Source organism: Oncorhynchus gorbuscha, linkage group LG08 (assembly GCF_021184085.1).
Source record: "Oncorhynchus gorbuscha isolate QuinsamMale2020 ecotype Even-year linkage group LG08, OgorEven_v1.0, whole genome shotgun sequence".
NCBI lineage: Eukaryota > Metazoa > Chordata > Actinopteri > Salmoniformes > Salmonidae > Oncorhynchus > Oncorhynchus gorbuscha.
In genome coordinates, this window is record NC_060180.1 from 20,415,950 (window position 1) to 20,434,720 (window position 18,771).

The 18,771-nt window shown below is 40.9% G+C and overlaps 1 protein-coding gene across 8 annotated transcripts in view; it reads left to right on the plus strand.

Moving 5' to 3' along the window:
* Positions 1-1,273: 1,273 nt before the first annotated feature.
* The window catches only part of LOC124041310 (Golgi-specific brefeldin A-resistance guanine nucleotide exchange factor 1-like), an 83,348-nt gene continuing 65,850 nt past the window's right edge, over positions 1,274-18,771 (plus strand). For 6 of the 8 annotated variants that reach the window (XM_046358756.1, XM_046358759.1, XM_046358758.1 and 3 more), the window contains exons 1-3: positions 1,275-1,573; positions 10,214-10,317; positions 10,753-10,819. In XM_046358756.1, the coding sequence (XP_046214712.1) occupies positions 10,222-10,317; positions 10,753-10,819 (163 nt within the window). In that variant the 5' untranslated portion in view covers positions 1,275-1,573; positions 10,214-10,221. Of the gene's footprint in view, positions 1,574-10,200; positions 10,318-10,752; positions 10,820-18,771 lie in introns of all 8 variants that reach the window. The other 2 variants (XM_046358757.1, XM_046358763.1) reach the window with 2 other exon arrangements.

An 18,771-nucleotide genomic window follows, 5' to 3' on the forward strand; every position in this document is an offset into this window, starting at 1 on the left:
TTCTTTCACATCGTTGTCCATGATTATGGAAGCATGATTCTGCTGTTTGGAGAATACATTATCACATTGTTTCAATGTGCAAACGGTTTAATTTGTTTTGTTTTGTTGATGAAATACAATCATCTAAAAAGGTTCCAGGTGTTTATTTGTGCGAATCTGACAGGTGTTCACTACACTTTGTACAAAATATAACCTATTGGTTGAGCATACCACAAATGTCATGTATGTACAGGTGTATTACTGACATCCAGAAAGATGTCAGTCATACACCTGTACATACATGACATTTGTGGTATGCTCAACTCTCTTGTTATTGCCTCAGTGGGGTTGCCCTGTCTATGACGTGCATTTATTTGCAGATGAAATGTTGCAATTACAAACCCCACAGGTGATCAAACACTTAGCAAAAGAGCAAATAGAGGGCTTTGATTGTAAGGAGTTGCTGCTGCATGTTTTAAACAGAAAGTAATACTTTCAGGTTAGAAACGGGCCACTGACATCACTCAGCGAGATACGGGTTTTGATTTAGTTATAGAAACCCTACAATATCTTTACACTGCACATAGAAACATAAATGCTTTCATTTCCCACAAAAATGCAGTTTATGCTGCACTGTAGCCTAACGTTACATTTAAATGTTGATATTTTTACATTAAGTTGTCCCTCCTTACACGGTTAATAGGCCTATCTATTGATTCATTAATCATTATGGAATAACTTTAGTGCCTACATTTTCTAATGCTAAATAATAGCACAGCCATAAATGCATAAGGAAACATTGGCTCCAGAAATAATTTTGTATGATAATTTCATCATACTGGGCCACCAACAGAATCAATCAACCAACACCTTCATACATGTGTATCAACAGATGAACCAACTATATAGGTATTGGGGACATGGGCTACAATGACAGCTTGTGTTGTTGTTCACACCAGATTACAAAAATTAAGATTACAAAAATGAAGTGCTGCAGTCTTTTGCATTTCCAAGGATGCTGACCATAATGCTTTCGTCATCACGAACACTCAATCAACCTTGCTTACGGTTAGTCCCGCCCATTTAGATTCCTTGATTTCATGTCGCTGGAGTAGTTGGATACATTAGTTTATGGATAAGTCAACAGAAGTTTATGTAGCTAGTTATGATAAATGTAAAAACACGTCCGTCTTCTAGTGATTCAAGGTATTTTTTTCCAATAGGAATTATATTTCGTCGGCCTAGAGAGCTGTCAAACATAACAGGCGATTGGCTTAGAGTTGTCAAACCATCCCAGTGCAGCAGGTTTGGTTGTGAAGACCCAGGTTTTCCACGTCAGTGTGTTTACCAAGAACAGATTGACAGCCGGTTTATGTGTTACATTTGTCCATATTAGGAACAAATTACCGAATGAATCAGTAGTTGTGGGTTTTAATATGACTCACGTACTGGTATGTCAAAATATTTGAATTGTCCTATATGTTGTATTTGATTTTTGGTCATCACTGTTGGCCAGTTAGCTTGCTAGCTAACTAAGTTAGCTATCACCAGTTGAAATTGTACAAGACTCCATCTTGGAACTGCAACCATACAGGTAGGCTATTTTCACAGTTCAGTTTGGCGCAATGTTAGTTTGCTAGTTGATGAGTCATAAATCCAGTAAAAGCTAATTTCACACAGTCATTGTTTCACCCCGACTGTGTGTCGTCAACAATGTAAATTACGGCAGAACTAGCTAGCCGACCTGTCCAATTTGACTGAGCCTAGCTAGCTACGTAACTTGATAGCTAACGTTAGCTAGCTAGTTATCTCACCAAGTTAATGTTAGTTTAATCTTTGGCCGTGAAATATCTATCGTTGGGTAGCTACCTAATAGATAAAGCATATCGATAGCTGTATACAATAATTTCCCAAGCCACTTGTCTATGTAGCTGGTTAGTTATTTAGCTAGCTAGATTTGAACATTGGTGTCGAGCCAATTACCCTAGTTAGCTACTTCACTAGCTAGCTAAATTGTATCACCCATCGAATGATTGGTGATCAAAACTAAATTCACTGCAGCATTAGGAATATTCTGTTGTAAATCAGCAACTCATGTTTAAAATGAAGATAATCCCAACATGTAAGCAAGCCTTTATTACTTCTCAGCCAACTAACTAGCTGGGCTAGCCTAATCATCGTATCTATGCCAGGCCTGTAAATTACAAGGCTAGGTGAGTAGCTAGTTTGCTAGTGATGCTACTGTTAGGTTATCAATCCGTTCACAGTTGACACAGTAGCATAGATGTCAAATGACAGGTAGTCAGTCGCGCGGATGTTACTGATAAACGAGTCTAAAACATGGGGAGTTTCAAGTAGCTAACTCATTTCAGTTGAGAAGACTCTCAAGCCACTTCCCTACCAATAAGAAGTTAGGTGTTTTATCTCTGAACACTGAAGATGGTTTCTCCACGGACTGTTAGATAAGGGGAGCCTTGGGGCTTTAAGAAATCAGACAGGCCATGGCAAACTTTTTTATTAACATAATTGGTGAAGCAAAGGGAAATTCTAAACTGATCTGGGAGAATCTAAAAAAGTTAACAGGGAAAGACCATAGTAACACTGCAAAAAGACTGTTATTCACCATGATTTCTAATCTAAAACAGAATGCAGTTGAAATAGCAATAGCCTTCAATTCCTACTTTATTGACTCTGTCAGGATACTGACACAGAACCCCTCCACTGGTTTCTTGGGCTCAGTGCTAGTAAATTATGCTCAACCTGTCTTCGTCATAAGGGAGGTTTCTGAGTCAAAGGTGAACAAGGTGATTAGCTCACTAAAGAACTCTAAAGCCAAAGATGTGTTTGGGCTGGACTCTACCTTTCTTAAAAACTACAAAGAGTCACTCATTGGCCCCATTACTAAGGTCACCAACACATCTATTCGTCTTGGGGTGTTTCCACGTGTATGGAAGTCGGCCATAATAATGCTTCAGAGCGAAACACTCCACAGATACGGCCAACTGCTTTCTTCTGGAAAATGTGAAGTCCAGGATGGACAAAAAGGGGAGTTGTTGGGGCTGTGTTTCTGGACCTAAGGAAGGCTTTTGAAACTGTATGAGACACTCATCACAAAATTGTCCAAGTTCAACTTTTCCCCTGATGCCTTGAGATGGATGAAATCATACCTTGAAGGCAGAACTCAGTGTGTCAGAGTGAGCAATGAGCTGTCACCCACTCTTAGCTATGATGTGGGCGTGCCCCAAGGGTCAATACTGGGGCCCCTCCTGTTCAGCCTGTACATTAATGATCTGCCTTCTGTCTGTACTGGGTCTGAAGTTCAAATGTATGCAGATACAGTGATATATGTGCATGCAAACAACAAGCTGCACAAGAACTCACTACTGTAATGGTCCAGGTTACAAAGTGGCTCAGTGACTTGTGTTTGCATCTCAAGTGAAAAAAACTGCATGTTCTTCACAAAGAGGGCAACAGCTGCTACTGAGCCAGATGTCTGTGTGTCAGGGGAGAAGCTGCAGGTGGTATCTGATTTTAAGTACCGTGGCATCATACTTGATTCCAACCTCTCTTTTAAAAAGCATGTGAAAAATGTAATTAAAATAACCAAATTCAACCTAGCTAATTTCCGATTTATACGAAATTGTTTGACTACAGAGGTAGCAAAACTGTACTTCAAATCTATGATACACCCCCACTTAACATACTGCTTGACTAGTTGGGCCCAAGCTTGCTGTACAACAGGCTCTCGAAGTGCTTGATAGGAAGCCCAATAGCCATCATCACTGTTACGTCCTCAGAAAGCATGAGCTCCTGATCTGGGAAATTATTGTGCAATACACTGACGCATGTCTTGTATTCAAGATCCTAAATGGCCTGGCTCCCCCACTCAGTATTTTTGTTAAACAGAAAACCCAAATATATGGCAGCAGATCCAGAAGGTCTGCCATGAGAGGTGACTGTATAGTTCCCTTAAGGAAAAGCACCTTTAGTAAATCCGTTTTCTCTGTGAGAGCTTCCCCATTTCTGGAATACACTGCCATCAGACACATAACTGGACCACATATCACACTTTTACAAAATGCTTGAAGACATGGCTAATGGTCAATCAGATTTGTGAACATGGTCCCTAGCTGTGTGTTGCCGCTTTCCTTGTTATCTGTTGTCTGTAGCTTGTGAGGTGTGGAAACACTTTGTTGCTTTTATGAATTTTGTCTTGCTGCTTTTTGTTCTATGTTGCTCTGTCTGTATGCTACGTCTTGCTTGTCCTAGTTTGCTATTGTCTATATTGTAATTGCTTTTAATAACCTGCCCAGGGACTGCGGTTGAAAATTAGCCGGCTGGCTAAAACAGGCACTTTTACTGAAAAGTTGATTAATGTGCACTGTCCCTATAAAAATAAAATAAACTCAAGCTCAAACAACACTCGGTGGAGACTAGAGATCCTGACTGCCAATATGTCCAGCCCTAGACATACCATGTAGTTATCCTGACCCTCACACCTCACCATTGTCACACACACACACTAATGGTTGATAATTCAGTCAGTGTGGTGTATTAGCAATGATTATATGTATCAAAATTAGAGGTCGACCGATTATGATTTTTCAACGCCAATACCGATTATTGGAGGACCAAAAAAGCAGATACCGATTAATCGGCCGATTTTGAATAAAAAATAAAAGGGAGATCACCATATATTTTATATATATATATTTATATATACAGTGCCTATCGAAAGTATTCGGCCCCCTTGAACTTTGCGTCCTTTTGCCACATTTCAGGCTTCAGACATAAAGATATAAAACTATTTTTTTGTGAAGAATCAACAAGTGGGACACAATCATGAAGTGGAACGACATTTATTGGATATTTCAAACTTTTTTAACAAATCAAAAACTGAAAAATTGGGCATGCAAAATTATTCAGCCCCTTTACTTTCAGTGCAGCAAACTCTCTCCAGAAGTTGAGTGAGGATCTCTGAATGATCCAATGTTGACCTAAATGACTAATGATGATAAATACAATCCACCTGTGTGTAATCAAGTCTCCGTATAAATGCACCTGCACTGTGATAGTCTCAGAGGTCCGTTAAAAGCGCAGAGAGCATCATGAAGAACAAGGAACACACCAGGCAGGTCCGAGATACTGTTGTGAAGAAGTTTAAAGCCGGATTTGGATACAAAAAGATTTCCCAAGCTTTAAACATCCCAAGGACCACTGTGCAAGCGATAATATTGAAATGGATGGAGTATCAGATCACTGCAAATCTACCAAGACCTGGCCGTCCCTCTAAACTTTCAGCTCATACAAGGAGAAGACTGATCAGAGATGCAGCCAAGAGGCCCATGATCACTCTGGATGAACTGCAGAGATCTACAGCTGAGGTGGGAGACTCTGTCCATAGGACAACAATCAGTCGTATATTGCACAAATCTGGCCTTTATGGAAGAGTGGCAAGAAGAGAGCCATTTCTTAAAGATATCCATAAAAAGTGTTGTTTAAAGTTTGCCACAAGCCACCTAGGAGACACACCAAACATGTGGAAGAAGGTGCTCTGGTCAGATGAAACCAAAATTGAACTTTTTGGCAACAATGCAAAATGTTATGTTTGGTGTAAAAGCAACACAGCTCATCACCCTGAACACACCATCCCCACTGTCAAACATGGTGGTGGCAGCATCATGGTTTGGGCCTGCTTTTCTTCAGCAGGGACAGGGAAGATGGTTCAAATTGATGGGAAGATGGATGGAGTCAAATACAGGACCATTCTGGAAGAAGACCTGAGACTGGGACGGAGATTTGTCTTCCAACAAGACAATGATCCAAAACATAAAGCAAAATCTACAATGGAATGGTTCAAAAATAAACATATCCAGGTGTTAGAATGGCCAAGTCAAAGTCCAGACCTGAATCCAATCGAATCTGTGGAAAGAACTGAAAACTGCTGTTCACAAATGCTCTCCATCCAACCTCACTGAGCTCGAGCTGTTTTGCAAGGAGGAATGGGAAAAAATTTCAGTCTCTCGATGTGCAAAACTGATAGACATACCCCAAGTGACTTACAGCTGTAATCGCAGCAAAAGGTGGCGCTACAAAGTATTAACTTAAGGGGGCTGAATAATTTTGCACGCCCAATTTTTCAGTTTTTGATTTGTTAAAAAAGTTTGAAATATCCAATAAATGTCGTTCATGATTGTGTCCCACTTGTTGTTGATTCTTCACAAAAAAATACAGTTTCATATCTTTATGTTTGAAGCCTGAAATGTGGCAAAAGGTCGCAAAGTTCAAGGGGGCCGAATATACAGTGCCTTGCGAAAGTATATATATGTATATATATGTGTGTATATATATATATATATTTTTGTAATAATGACAATTACAACAATACTGAATTAACACTTTAACTTAATATAAAACATCAATAAAATCAATTTAGCCTCAAATAAATAATGAAACATGTTCAATTTGGTTTACATAATGCAAAAACAAAGTGTTGTGGAAGAAAGTAATATGTGCCATGTAAAAAAGCTAACGTTTCAGTTCCTTGCTCAGAACATGAGAACATATGAAAGTTGGTGGTTTCTTTTAGCATGAGACTTCAATATTCCATAAGAGGTTTTAGGTTGTAGTTACATTGCTATTTATAGCACTATCTCTCTCTCTACCATTTGTATTTCATATACCTTTGACTATTTGATGTTCTTATAGGCACTATAGTATTGCCAGTGTAACAGTATAGCTTCCGTCCCTCTCATCACCCCTACCTGGGCTCGAACCAGGAACACATCGACAACAGCCACACTCGAAGCAGCATTACCCATCGCTCCACAAAAGCCGCGCGGCCCTTGCAGAACAAGGGGAATAACTACTCAAAGTCTCAGAGCGAGTGACGTTTGAAATGCTATTAGCGCGCACCCCGCTAACTAGCTAGCCATTTCACATCGGTTACACCAGCCATTAGGCTGATATGCTTGAAGTTCTAAACAGCGCTGTGCTTGCGAAGAGCTGCTGGCAAAACGCACGAAAGTGTTGTTTGAATGAATGCTTAAGAGCCTGCTTCTGCCTACCATTGCTCAGTCAGACTGCTCTATCAATGACGACCTTCAATGTTATGTCATAATTACGTAAAATTCTGGCAAATTAGTTCGAAATGAGCCAGACTGCCCAAACTGTTGCATATACCCTGACTCTGCGTGCAATGAACGCAAGAGAAATGACACAATTTCACCTGGTTAATATTGCCTGCTAACCTGTTTCTTTTAGCTAAATATGCAGGTTTAAAAATATGTAGTTCTGTGTATTGATTTTAGGCATTTGTGTTTATGGTTAGGTACAGTCGTCCAACGATTGCTTTTTTCGCAAATGCGCTTTTGTTAAATCATCCCCCAGCGTTGCATCGATTACATGCAACGCAGGACATGCTAGATAAACTAGAAATATCATCAACCATGTGTAGTTATAACTAGTGATTATGATTGGTTGTTTTTTATAAGATAAGTTTAATGCTAGCTAGCAACTTACCTTGGCTTCTACTGCATTTGCATAACAGGCAGGCTCCTCGTAGAGTGCAATGAGAGGCAGGTGGTTAGACTAGGGTTGCAAGATTGGATCCCCCGAGCTGACAAGGTGAAAATCTGTCATTCTGCCCTTGAACAAGGCAGTTAACCCACCATTCCTAGGCCGTCATTGAAAATAAGAATGTGTTCTTAACTGACTTGCCTAGTTAAATAAAGGTATAAAAACAAATCGGCAAAATCGGCGCCCAAAAATACCGATTTCCGATTGTTATGAAAACTTGAAATCGTCCCTAATTAATCAGCCATTCCGATTAATCGGTCGACCTCTATTCCATGCCCTCGTTTGGTGATGCATCGTTCCCCCGAACGAAGAGATTCCTGGCAGGCCTGAGGGTCCCATGAGCTAATGAAAGAAATTAACTGTCAATAGCCGCTTTCTCCTTAGCTAGCTAACCATGCCTAGTAAAATATAGCAATCTGTTGGGTAGCCAACTTTGTTTTGGTAGCTAGCTAGCTTACATTGCTTTCCAGCTAACATTACCCCCTACAACATATACAAATAAACATTAGCTAGCTTGTTTTTAGTCAAAACAGCAACATGCAATTTCTTACTCTTTATAATCAAAATCCATGTAACATGATCCTTTTAACTACAAAGTTTAACTAGCTAGTAACATTAGTTATTGGCTGTAGTAATTTAACTTAGTGATCTAGCTAGATTGCTTTGTTGACAAATAATAAGACTGCTTCTTACCTTTATTGCGGAATCGCATTCGGAAGGTTGTGGCCTTGGGGTGTAGAGTATTGCAGACTCCGAGTACCGTTTATAAAGTTATCCGTAACCATTTCCAAGGCTTGGTGCGACAAGTAAAAATTCCAGGAGTTGTTAATGGTTTAAAATGACTGCCAGTATAAAACACCCCCAAGGAAGTGGTATGGCAGAGCTTTTAAATTGCGTTCATTTGATTGGTCATGTTCAACCGTCACGTCCTCAATTCTGGTTATGTTTGTTTGATTGAAATGGTTTCCTTTCAATTGCTACGCCTCTCCCTTTTATTCCTGTGCATTTGTTTGGCTGAGTTTGTGTTGGTGTTTCATGAAACTACACTTCCTGTCCCATCAAAACAGGACTTCTGGTACAAGTGCTTTGCTCACAATGACTGTATACTGTCACTCCAGCAGAGACGGAAGAGGAAGCGAGACATCTCACTGGCTAATGTTTCTTGGTTCATATACAAGTAGACAGACCCAGCTGCTATTGCATTGGTGTCTATGGGAGAGCCACCCCTTAAGTTTACCGAAATTATGAAGCTGTGCATATTGCCGGTATAAAGTGTAGTTTGCCAGGACGACAGAGACAGTAAATGTGGTAGTACCAGTTTCAAGCAGGGCTGCTTTTTAGGAATTAGGCTACTTGGAGATGAAACTATGTGAAATCAAGGGTCATAGCATTGGGAAGTTGAGCGCAAAGCTACTGTTCATTTCTTAAATTCTAGCGGAAAAAACATTTGATAATTCATCATTGTTTATTTGATAAAACAAAAGTATGAAACACTATCTGTTTGTTATATGAAACTTTACATTGTACTGTGAAACTGTTTGAGATCTTAATCCCATTTGTCAACCAGCCTTTTTAACTTGGCCTTTAATCAATCAATGTATTTATAAAGCCCTTTTTTTCCTTCAGCCTGAACAGCCAAAAAGCACATGTAATCGGATGTTTCAAGCCACATGCAAATCTGATTCCTGGCCATGCGATTTGTCTGAATGGTCAAATCTAATGTATTTGCCATCAAGTGGTTTTAAACTATTATTTGGCATATCGTGTTGCTTAGGAGCTACTCTGACAGTTTGACAAGGACATGTAGTAGCTAACTAGCTTGTTAATTGTTTACAAGCAAATTAGTGAATGTGTTAGAACTCTAAACGGCTATACCTAGCTAGCCAAAATGGACTAATTTTGAAAGTCGGGTCATTTTATCCTTTGAGGCTTTATTAAACATTTTCTTAAACCTATAATTTTGAACATTGAAAGCATCTGGGAAATGTCTATGGCAGGTATTGTTCTCAGCTTAGCTTGCTATAGAACTTCTGAGTGATAGGAAGCACGAGCAACACCACCAATCAGCCTACACCACTGCTCGCACACCAGTTGTTACTATGACAACTAGCGTAGCCATGTCAGCAAATGACTGCTGTCTGAACACACACATCCGATGTGGTCACTTGTAACTTGCTGTTTTGGACAGTGAGTATTCCAAAACCAATTTGAAAAATAACTGATCTGAGCGTTAAGGCCTGCAGTGTGAAGGCTTAAGTCTATCATTCAAAGCTTGCATTTCAGCACTCCCACCCCCCTGTACCAACAACATCTCCCTGCAAAGACAGAGTATTATTTGTCTACAGTACCTTTCTCTGGCCGGCTTAAAGGTTAATCCAACCATTTTGAGGTACATGGGGAAACTGCTACTCAAATATTAACATACGTCAATCTGATAATGTTCTGCTTGCCCAATTTTTTTTATCTTGAGGTGGTGTCCAGAGATACCATCTGCTTTATGCTGATTTAGCTGTAGGGTCAAATAGTTCAGTGTAGACCGTTGCATTGACTGGCTGGTCTTTGACTACCGAGCTATTTTACATGAATTCATTTTATTGCTTTAGAGTAAGAAGTAGGCCTACTGCAAATTTATATAATTTATAGTTTGTCTTCTCAGATATCAGGATGGTCGACAAGAATATATACATTGTCCAAGGGGAGATTATTACTGTTGTAAGTGCCATCAAGAGGAATTCAAGGTGGAATACCCACACTCCTTTGGTAAGTTAATTTGTCTTGGTGAATAAAAATGGAGTAACACTGCTATTTACCAATCTAGGCTTAGTTTGACATAAGACAACAGTTTAGTTTGAATTTGTAGAATTACCTGCTCCAGGAAGTAATGTGACAGACTTGGTACAAAAGGAAGAACGATTAATAAGTTAAGAGATAGATGGGGGGGGGGTTGTGTTTTCATAATGCTGTCATGGATGTGTTTGTGTAGTGTTCAGGCCTAATCTTCATAAAAAAACTATACCGTAGCTCTATGCATATGAACATACTCTGAGTAGAAGACAGCCATTGTATTACAATTATAGGCAGTGTTTTCATTTGAATCAAATCTGCAGCATTTGAATAGTTTCACTTTTGAGGTTCAAAGTCCTCTCATTAATTTTAGTTGATGCCAATATTGTTTATTGTTTTACCTTTGTACAGGATGAAGAACAAGATCCATTACTTAACAGCTTCAGCCACCTGAAGGAGACTCTCAACAATATAAAAGGTAATTACGTCATAATGACAAGCACAACACATCACATAAGTGTTGTTGTATTTTGGGAAAATTGTCATGCCATAGGTAGATATATGTCGTGAAGTCTCCTTTACTAATTCCTGACTAGCCCTCTTCTCTGTATAGTTGACCCATGAGGTCACTATTTCCTCCCTAACAGCATATTATACAGAGATACCGAGGCTATGATAACACGTGAAGGTTTATAACAATTATTCAATATACGAGAATGACGATAATTGTCTTTGCCCATGGAAGCGGACAAGCTTAAAACAAAAGCCAAATTTTCATTTTCAATTTTCCCTTCGCCAATACGTTACATGGATAAACCTCAGCCAGTCGGGACCTTGGGGCTAAACACATTCAGATTGTTATCACAAAGTACCTTCTCCAGCCTGAAGAGTAAACGCATATTTAATCAGGTGTGCAGCAGATTTCCACAGAGAAATAGGCTGGCCTTTCACGTTTGTCAATATTATCTCTCCCAATGTCTTACTGGGGGGACTACTCAGCTTAATAATTTTAAGAAGTCCCATTGAAACGATATCACTGTTTGCTAATCTTTTATCCAAATTCTTCATTATGAACGAGACGGCGAAGGTAAATGTTAAGCTAAGTTGTGCAAGTGTTCTCCTCTGCACAAAGGCGGGAAGATGTGTGCAACTATGAGGCGATGCACAACGCTTCAAGACACTGTTACCTCAGAGCTCTTATAACAACATGCAAAATAAAATAATATACTGTATCTATTTGATTTCCCTGCATGTCTTAATATTCTTGTCAAGAATTCCTTGATCGGTTTTGGTTGTGACAATACTTTGTTCTTGATATGTACTACTTATATCAACTATATTTCCTCTGCAGGGCAATATTCTCCTTGTACTCAGACATAAGAATGTTCTATTCTTTATACTTACTTAGTACTCTTATTCCGGATTGGATATAATTCCGCAACAATATTCCACTGGAGTCTCTTGGGCCACCGTTTGTGCATCTCTTCCAGTTCAGCCACCCCTGTCCATCGCCACATATTTGGCCTGCCTCGCTTGTGCTTTCCCGTAGGTGTCCATTCGACGTGGACATTTTCTTGAGGCATCCTCAGCAGTGCACTTATCTGTGCCATCGTATCCTGCCCATCTTGATCTATACTGGTGGAATAAACCTTTTATAGTCCTGAGTTTTCAAAACTATCCTGCATGTTGGCAACACGTTCCATGATGTCACTTTGCATTATTTGCAGAATGGTTGCCAACATGATGCATATGACAATTTTAAATTTCATGCTGCTGAGCAAAAGAGGTTTAGTTGTTTCACATACACTAGGTTGGTTAGTCTACCTAGTCTCCTACATTGCCTTCAGAAAGTATTCATACCCCTTGACTTATGCCACATGTTATTGTTACAGCCTGATTACAAAATTGGTTAAATTGTTTTTCTCACCCATCTACACACAATATCCCATAATGGCAAAGTGAAAACATGTTTACGTTTTTTGTGTGCAAATTTGTTGCAAATAAAATATCTAATTTCCTTAAGTATTTACACCCCATGTTAGAATCACCTTTGGCAGTGATTACAGCTGTGAGTCTTTCTGGATAAGTATCTAAGAGCTTTGCACACCTGAATTGTACAATATTTGCACATTATTCTTTTGTTGTTGATCATTGCGAGCCATTTTCAAGGCTTGACATAGATTTTCAAGGTGATTTGTCAAAACTGTGACTAGGCCACTCAGGAGCATTTCAATTTTGTCTTGGTAAGCATCTCCAGTGTATATTTGGTCTTGTGTTTTAGGTTATTTTCCTGTTGAAAGATGAATTTGTCTCAAGTTTTCCTCTAGGATTTTGCCTGTGCTTGGCTCTATTCTATTTCATTTAAAAAAAAATCATTGCCGATGACAAGCATACCCATAACTAGAGGTCGACCGATTTAATCGGAATGGCCGATTTTAATTAGGGCCGATTTTAATTAGGGCCGATTTCAAGTTTTCATAACAATTGGAAATAGGTATTTTTGGGTGCCGATTTGCCTATTTTAAAAAAAGTATAAAAAAAATAAAAAACTGTATTTAACTAGGCAAGTCTGTTAAGAACACATTCTTATTTTCAATGACGACCCAGGAATGGTGAGTTAACTGCCTCGTTCAGGGGCAGAACGACAGATTTTCACCTTGTCAGCTCGGGGGATCCAATCTTGCAACCTTACAGTTAACTAGTCCAACTCAATAACAACCTGCCTCTCTCTCGTTGCACTCCACAAGGAGACTGCCTGTTACACGAATGCAGTAAGCCAAGGTAAGTTGCTAGCTAGCATTAAACTTATCTTATAAAAACAATCAATCATAATCACTAGTTACCTACTAGCGTGTCCTGCGTTGCATACAAGTATCTAAGTATCTGACTGAGCGGTGGTAGGCAGAAGCAGACGTGTAAACATTCATTCAAACAGCACTTTCGTGCGTTTTGCCAGCAGCTCTTCATTGTGCGTCAAGCATTGTGCTGTTTATGACTTCAAGCCGATCAACTCCTGAGATGAGGCTGGTGTAACCAAAGTGAAATGGCTAGCTAGTTAGCGCGCTAATAGCGTTTCAAACGTCACTCGCTCTGAGCCTTCTAATAGTTGTTCCCCTTGCTCTGCATGGGTAACGCTGCTTCGATGGTGGCTGTTGTCGTTGTGTTGCTGGTTCGAGCCCAGGGAGGAGCGAGGAGAGGTACGGAAGCTATACTGTTACACTGGCAATACTAAAGTGCCTATAAGAACATCCAATAGTCAAAGATTAATGAAATACAAATGGCATAGAGGGAAATAGTCCTATAATTCCTATAATGATTACAACCTAAAACTTCTCACCTGGGAATATTGAAGACTCCTGTTAAAACGAACCACCAGCTTTCATATGTTCTCATGTTCTGAGCAAGGAACTGAAACGTTAGCTTTCTGACATAGCACATATTGCACTTTTACTTTCTTCTCCAACAAATCAAATCAAATCAAATGTATTTATATAGCCCTTCGTACATCAGCTGATATCTCAAAGTGCTGTACAGAAACCCAGCCTAAAACCCCAAACGGCAAACAATGCAGGTGTAAAAGCACGGTGGCTAGGAAAAACTCCCTAGAAAGGCCAAAACCTAGGAAGAAACCTAGAGAGGAACCGGGCTATGTGGGGTGGCCAGTCCTCTTCTGGCTGTGCCGGGTAGAGATTGTAACAGAACATGACCAAGATGTTCAAATGTTCATAAATGACCAGCATGGTCAAATAATAATAAGGCAGAACAGTTGAAACTGGAGCAGCAGCACAGTCAGGTGGACTGGGGACAGCAAGGAGCCATCATGTCAGGTAGTCCTGGGGCACGGTCCTAGGGCTCAGGTCCTCCGAGAGAGAGAAAGAAAGAGAGAATTAGAGAGAGCATATGTGGGGTGGCCAGTCCTCTTCTGGCTGTGCCGGGTGGAGATTATAACAGAACGTGGCCAAGATGTTCAAATGTTCATAAATGACCAGCATGGTTGAATAATAGTAAGGCAGAACAGTTGAAACTGGAGCAGGAGCATGGCCAGGTGGACTGGGGACAGCAAGGAGTCCTCATGTCAGGTAGTCCTGGAACATGGTCCTAGGGCCCAGGCCAGTTGAAACTGGAGCAGCAGCATGGCCAGGTCGACTGGGGACAGCAAGGAGTCATCATGTCAGGTAGTCCTGGGGCATGGTCCTAGGGCTCAGGTCCTCCGAGAGAGAGAAAGAAAGAGAGAAGGAGAGAATTGGAGAACGCACACTTAGATTCACACAGGACACCTGAATAGGACAGGAGAAGTACTCCAGATAAACAAACTGACCCTAGCCCCCCGACACATAAACTACTGCAGCATAAATACTGGAGGCTGAGACAGGAGGGGTCAGGAGACACTGTGGCCCCATCCGAGGACACCCCCGGACAGGGCCAAACAGGAAGGATATAACCCCACCCACTTTGCCAAAGCACAGCCCCCACACCACTAGAGGGAAATCTTCAACCACCAACTTACCATCCTGAGACAAGGCCGAGTATAGCCCACAAAGATCTCCGACACGGTACAACCCAAGGGGGAACCCAGACAGGCCGACCACAACAGTGAATCAACCCACCCAGGTGACGCACCCCCCCAGGGACGGCACGAGAGAGCCCCAGCAAGCCAGTGAGTCAGCCCCCGTAACAGGGTTAGAGGCAAAGAATCCCAGTGAAAAGAGGGGAACCGGCCAGGCAGAGACAGCAAGGGCGGTTCGTTGCTCCAGAGCCTTTCCGTTCACCTTCCCACTCCTGGGCCAGACTACACTCAATCATATGACCCACTGAAGAGATGAGTCTTCAGTAAAGACTTAAAGGTTGAGACCGAGTTTGCGTCTCTGACATGGGTAGGCAGACCGTTCCATAAAAATGGAGCTCTACAGGAGAAAGCCCTGCCTCCAGCTGTTTGCTTAGAAATTCTAGGGACAATTAGGAGGCCTGCGTCTTGTGACCGTAGCGTACGTGTAGGTATGTACGGCAGGACCAAATCAGTTAGTTTTTGCATTATTCAAACCAAATTGAACATGTTTCATTATTTACTTGAGGTTAAATTTATTTTATTGATGTATTATATTAAGTTAAAATAAGTGTTCATTCAGTATTGTTGTAATTGTCATTATTACATATATTTTTTTAATCGTCCGACTTAATCGTTATCGGCTTTTTTGGTCTTCCAATAATCCCTTTCAGCGCTGAAAAATCATAATCGGTCGACCTCAACCCATAACATGATGCAGCCACCACCATACTTGAAAATATGAAAAGTGGTACACAGTTTGTGTTGTTGGATTTGCCCCAAACACACATCTTTGTATTTTGGACACAAAGTTGTTTTCTTTGACACATTTTATGCAGTTTTACTTTAGTGCCTTATTACAAACAGGATGCATGTTTTGGAGTATTTTTTTATTCTGCACAGGCTTCCTTCTTTTCACTCTGTCAATTAGATTAATATTGTGGAGTAACTATAATGTTGTTGATCCATCCTCACTTTGCTCTTATCACAGCCACAACTCTGCAACTGTTTTAAAGTCACCATTGGCCTCATGGTGAAATCCCTGAGCGGTTTCCTTCCTCTCCGGTACTGAGTTAGGAAGGACTCCGGGCGCCTGTATCTTTGTTGTGACTGGGTGTATTGATACACCATCCAAAGTGTAATAACTTCACCATGCTCAAACTGACATTCAATGTCGGCTTATTTTTTTAACCTGTAGGTGCCCTTTGCGAGGCATTAGAAAACCTCCTTGGTCTTTGTGGTTGAATCTGTGTTTGAAATTCACTGTTTGACTGAGAGACCTTACAATTATCTGTATGTGTGGGGTACATAGATGAGGTAGTAATTCAAAAATCATGTTAAACACTATTGCACAAAGTGAGTCCATGTACCTTATGTGACTTGTTAAGCACATTTTTACTGCTGAACTTCTATAGGCTTGCCATAAAAATGTAATACGGAGGGCATAGGTTAAATGCGGAAGACACAATTCAGTTGAAGTTATTTAGGCTTGCCATGACAAAGGGGTTGTATATTTATTGACTCAAGATGACATTTCAGCTTTCCATTTTTTTTATTAACTTAAAATAATAATGTAAAAACATAATTCCACTTGTATCTTCACAGGTGTGTTTGTATTGCCCTTCTCATAGATATTCATGGCTATGTGTTCAAGCAATCAGCTTATACTGTGAGTGGTGTATGTATGGCTTGGCTCATATTTCTCATCTTGGGGCTATAGTGTGTAGCTCAGTTGGTAGAGCATGGCGCTTGTAACGCCAGGGTAGTGGGTTCGATCCCCGGGACCACCCATTTAAATGTTAAATTGGAATGTTCTATATTCACTCAAAGCCTGGTTTGGGCTCTTGTCTGCCTTAATGCCTATGAGATGTAGCTATGGTTTGCCAGTGCTGCCACTACTACTCATAGATATTCATGGCTATGTGTTCAAGCAATCAGCTTATACTGTGAGTGGTGTATGTATGGCTTGGCTCATATTTCTCATCTTGGGGCTATAGTTTGTAAATGCTAGACATAAAGATTTTGGCTTTCCTGAGTTCCCTTGTTTCCACCAGGGATTTTGTTTTCCCTACTCTACTGATCAGTCGGTCAGTAGAATATGGGATGGCAAGTTGCTTTCAAGTTATTTAAACGTTTATGGTAACTAGTCTATGGCATCTCTATTAAACGGGTATCTCTAGTGCCATATAGGGTTCACATGCAACAACCCCATTAGAACCCCTGACCCCCATTCTGTCTCTCTATCAACATCTGTAATGATTGATCATTTGGAGTGGCTGTGTTGTGTGGATTTAATGGAGTGGTGCTAGCTGATGGTCTCCGGTGAGCCAACTCTGCGGTCAAGCCTTTGTGTCGTCATGCCTTTGCAATGAGAGTCCTGGCAGCTCCACAGCTCCAGCCGCAGCAGCAGCAGTAGCAGCTAGTGGAGAGACAGAACACATGGAGCCTGCAGCCACGGTCTCAGCCCCCTCCAGGCATAGTGCTTCCTCAAGGGAATGCCACTGCCTTGAGATGGACAGGCACGGCTGCGACAGAGGCCTGGGAGGAATCCGCCACGCTTTTTCACCCCCCCCAAGAACACCAAAGGCCTTGTTAGTGTTCCACAGCTAGCATTGGCAAGTGTTGTTATATTTTGTTTAGCTACTTTGATTCGACAGAGGTAGATGCTGTAGTCTCTTGGTTGCCAGTTAGATTAGTTTACAGAACAAGTTCAGCCCAAGTTACCATTCTTTAAAAAACATTGGGAAACCTCTGACAATGCTGGAATATTATTGTAATAGTTTAATATTTTTTTGTTATCCCATGTTGTGACTTCCGTTTGAGCAGACTGACTTAATTGTACAGTATTTGTTTTTCCATCTTGTTTTGTGGTTCTAATGTGTTTTGACATGACATTTCCAATGGACAAACAGCAGGGGGGTTAAGAGATGTTATTGCCTCCTTAACCCCCAATCTTGTGCGTATTTGGCTCTCTTACACGGTATGCACCTGTCCTGGTGCGAGATGAAAGCCTGGAAAAAGCACATCAAATAACCAGGCCAAAGTCCAACTCTGTGTTTGACTGACTGATCAATGTGTTTTTGTTTCTGCGTGAATTCTTCTGGGTGGGCTGTGTAGTGGTGCTCTGAGGCTGCAGTGGTCCAGCTGTCTGCTTAATGAAAGCCCAGTAATTCCATTCACACTGTGTATCTTAGCTCCTCTAACAACAAAAGCAACCAGCGAAGGAAATGTGGATTAGTCCCGAAAGGTTTCTCAGCCACTTTCTCCCCGTTAAAGGTTCTGTTCTCCTTCCTCTGTTCTGCCAACGTGATTGGCAGGGCCATGTGCCATGGCACAGTGCAGCTGGAAGTATATCATCTGCAATTTTAGTTGGGTAAATATAGCAGGGAGTCTTGTCAAGCAGAGAGATAAATTGTTCTGGGAAAGGAAGTGTTGTCTCTCTTTCTGGAAGAAAAAAAGTTTCCTACAACTTCTGGAAGGAGGGTTTCTCTTTATTTCAAACAAAGAGAACACAGTTATGGAGCCTGGGCCAGTGGTGAAGCATTTGCCATGCCTCCACCCCACCTTCTCACACCACCCCTCTCTTCCCTAGGGGAAGTAGGCCCAATATCTCCTCTTTGGATGGGATGTTTTGGATTGCTCCAAATGCTTAATCTTCCATCACTAAGCTCATTCAACCCATATAATTTAGTGCTTTCCACAGATTTAGGATCTGCATCTGCGTCTTTAGACTTGAACTGCTTGTTTGCAAACAATGAAAGGGTAGACTTTCCCCCTTTTTTCTCATAGGATATGTCTTCAAAAAATGAATGAAACACAGCATGACTTGTTGACTCTACAGTTTCAAGGAGGGGAATTATTTGTACTTGAGTATCTCAATAAGGACT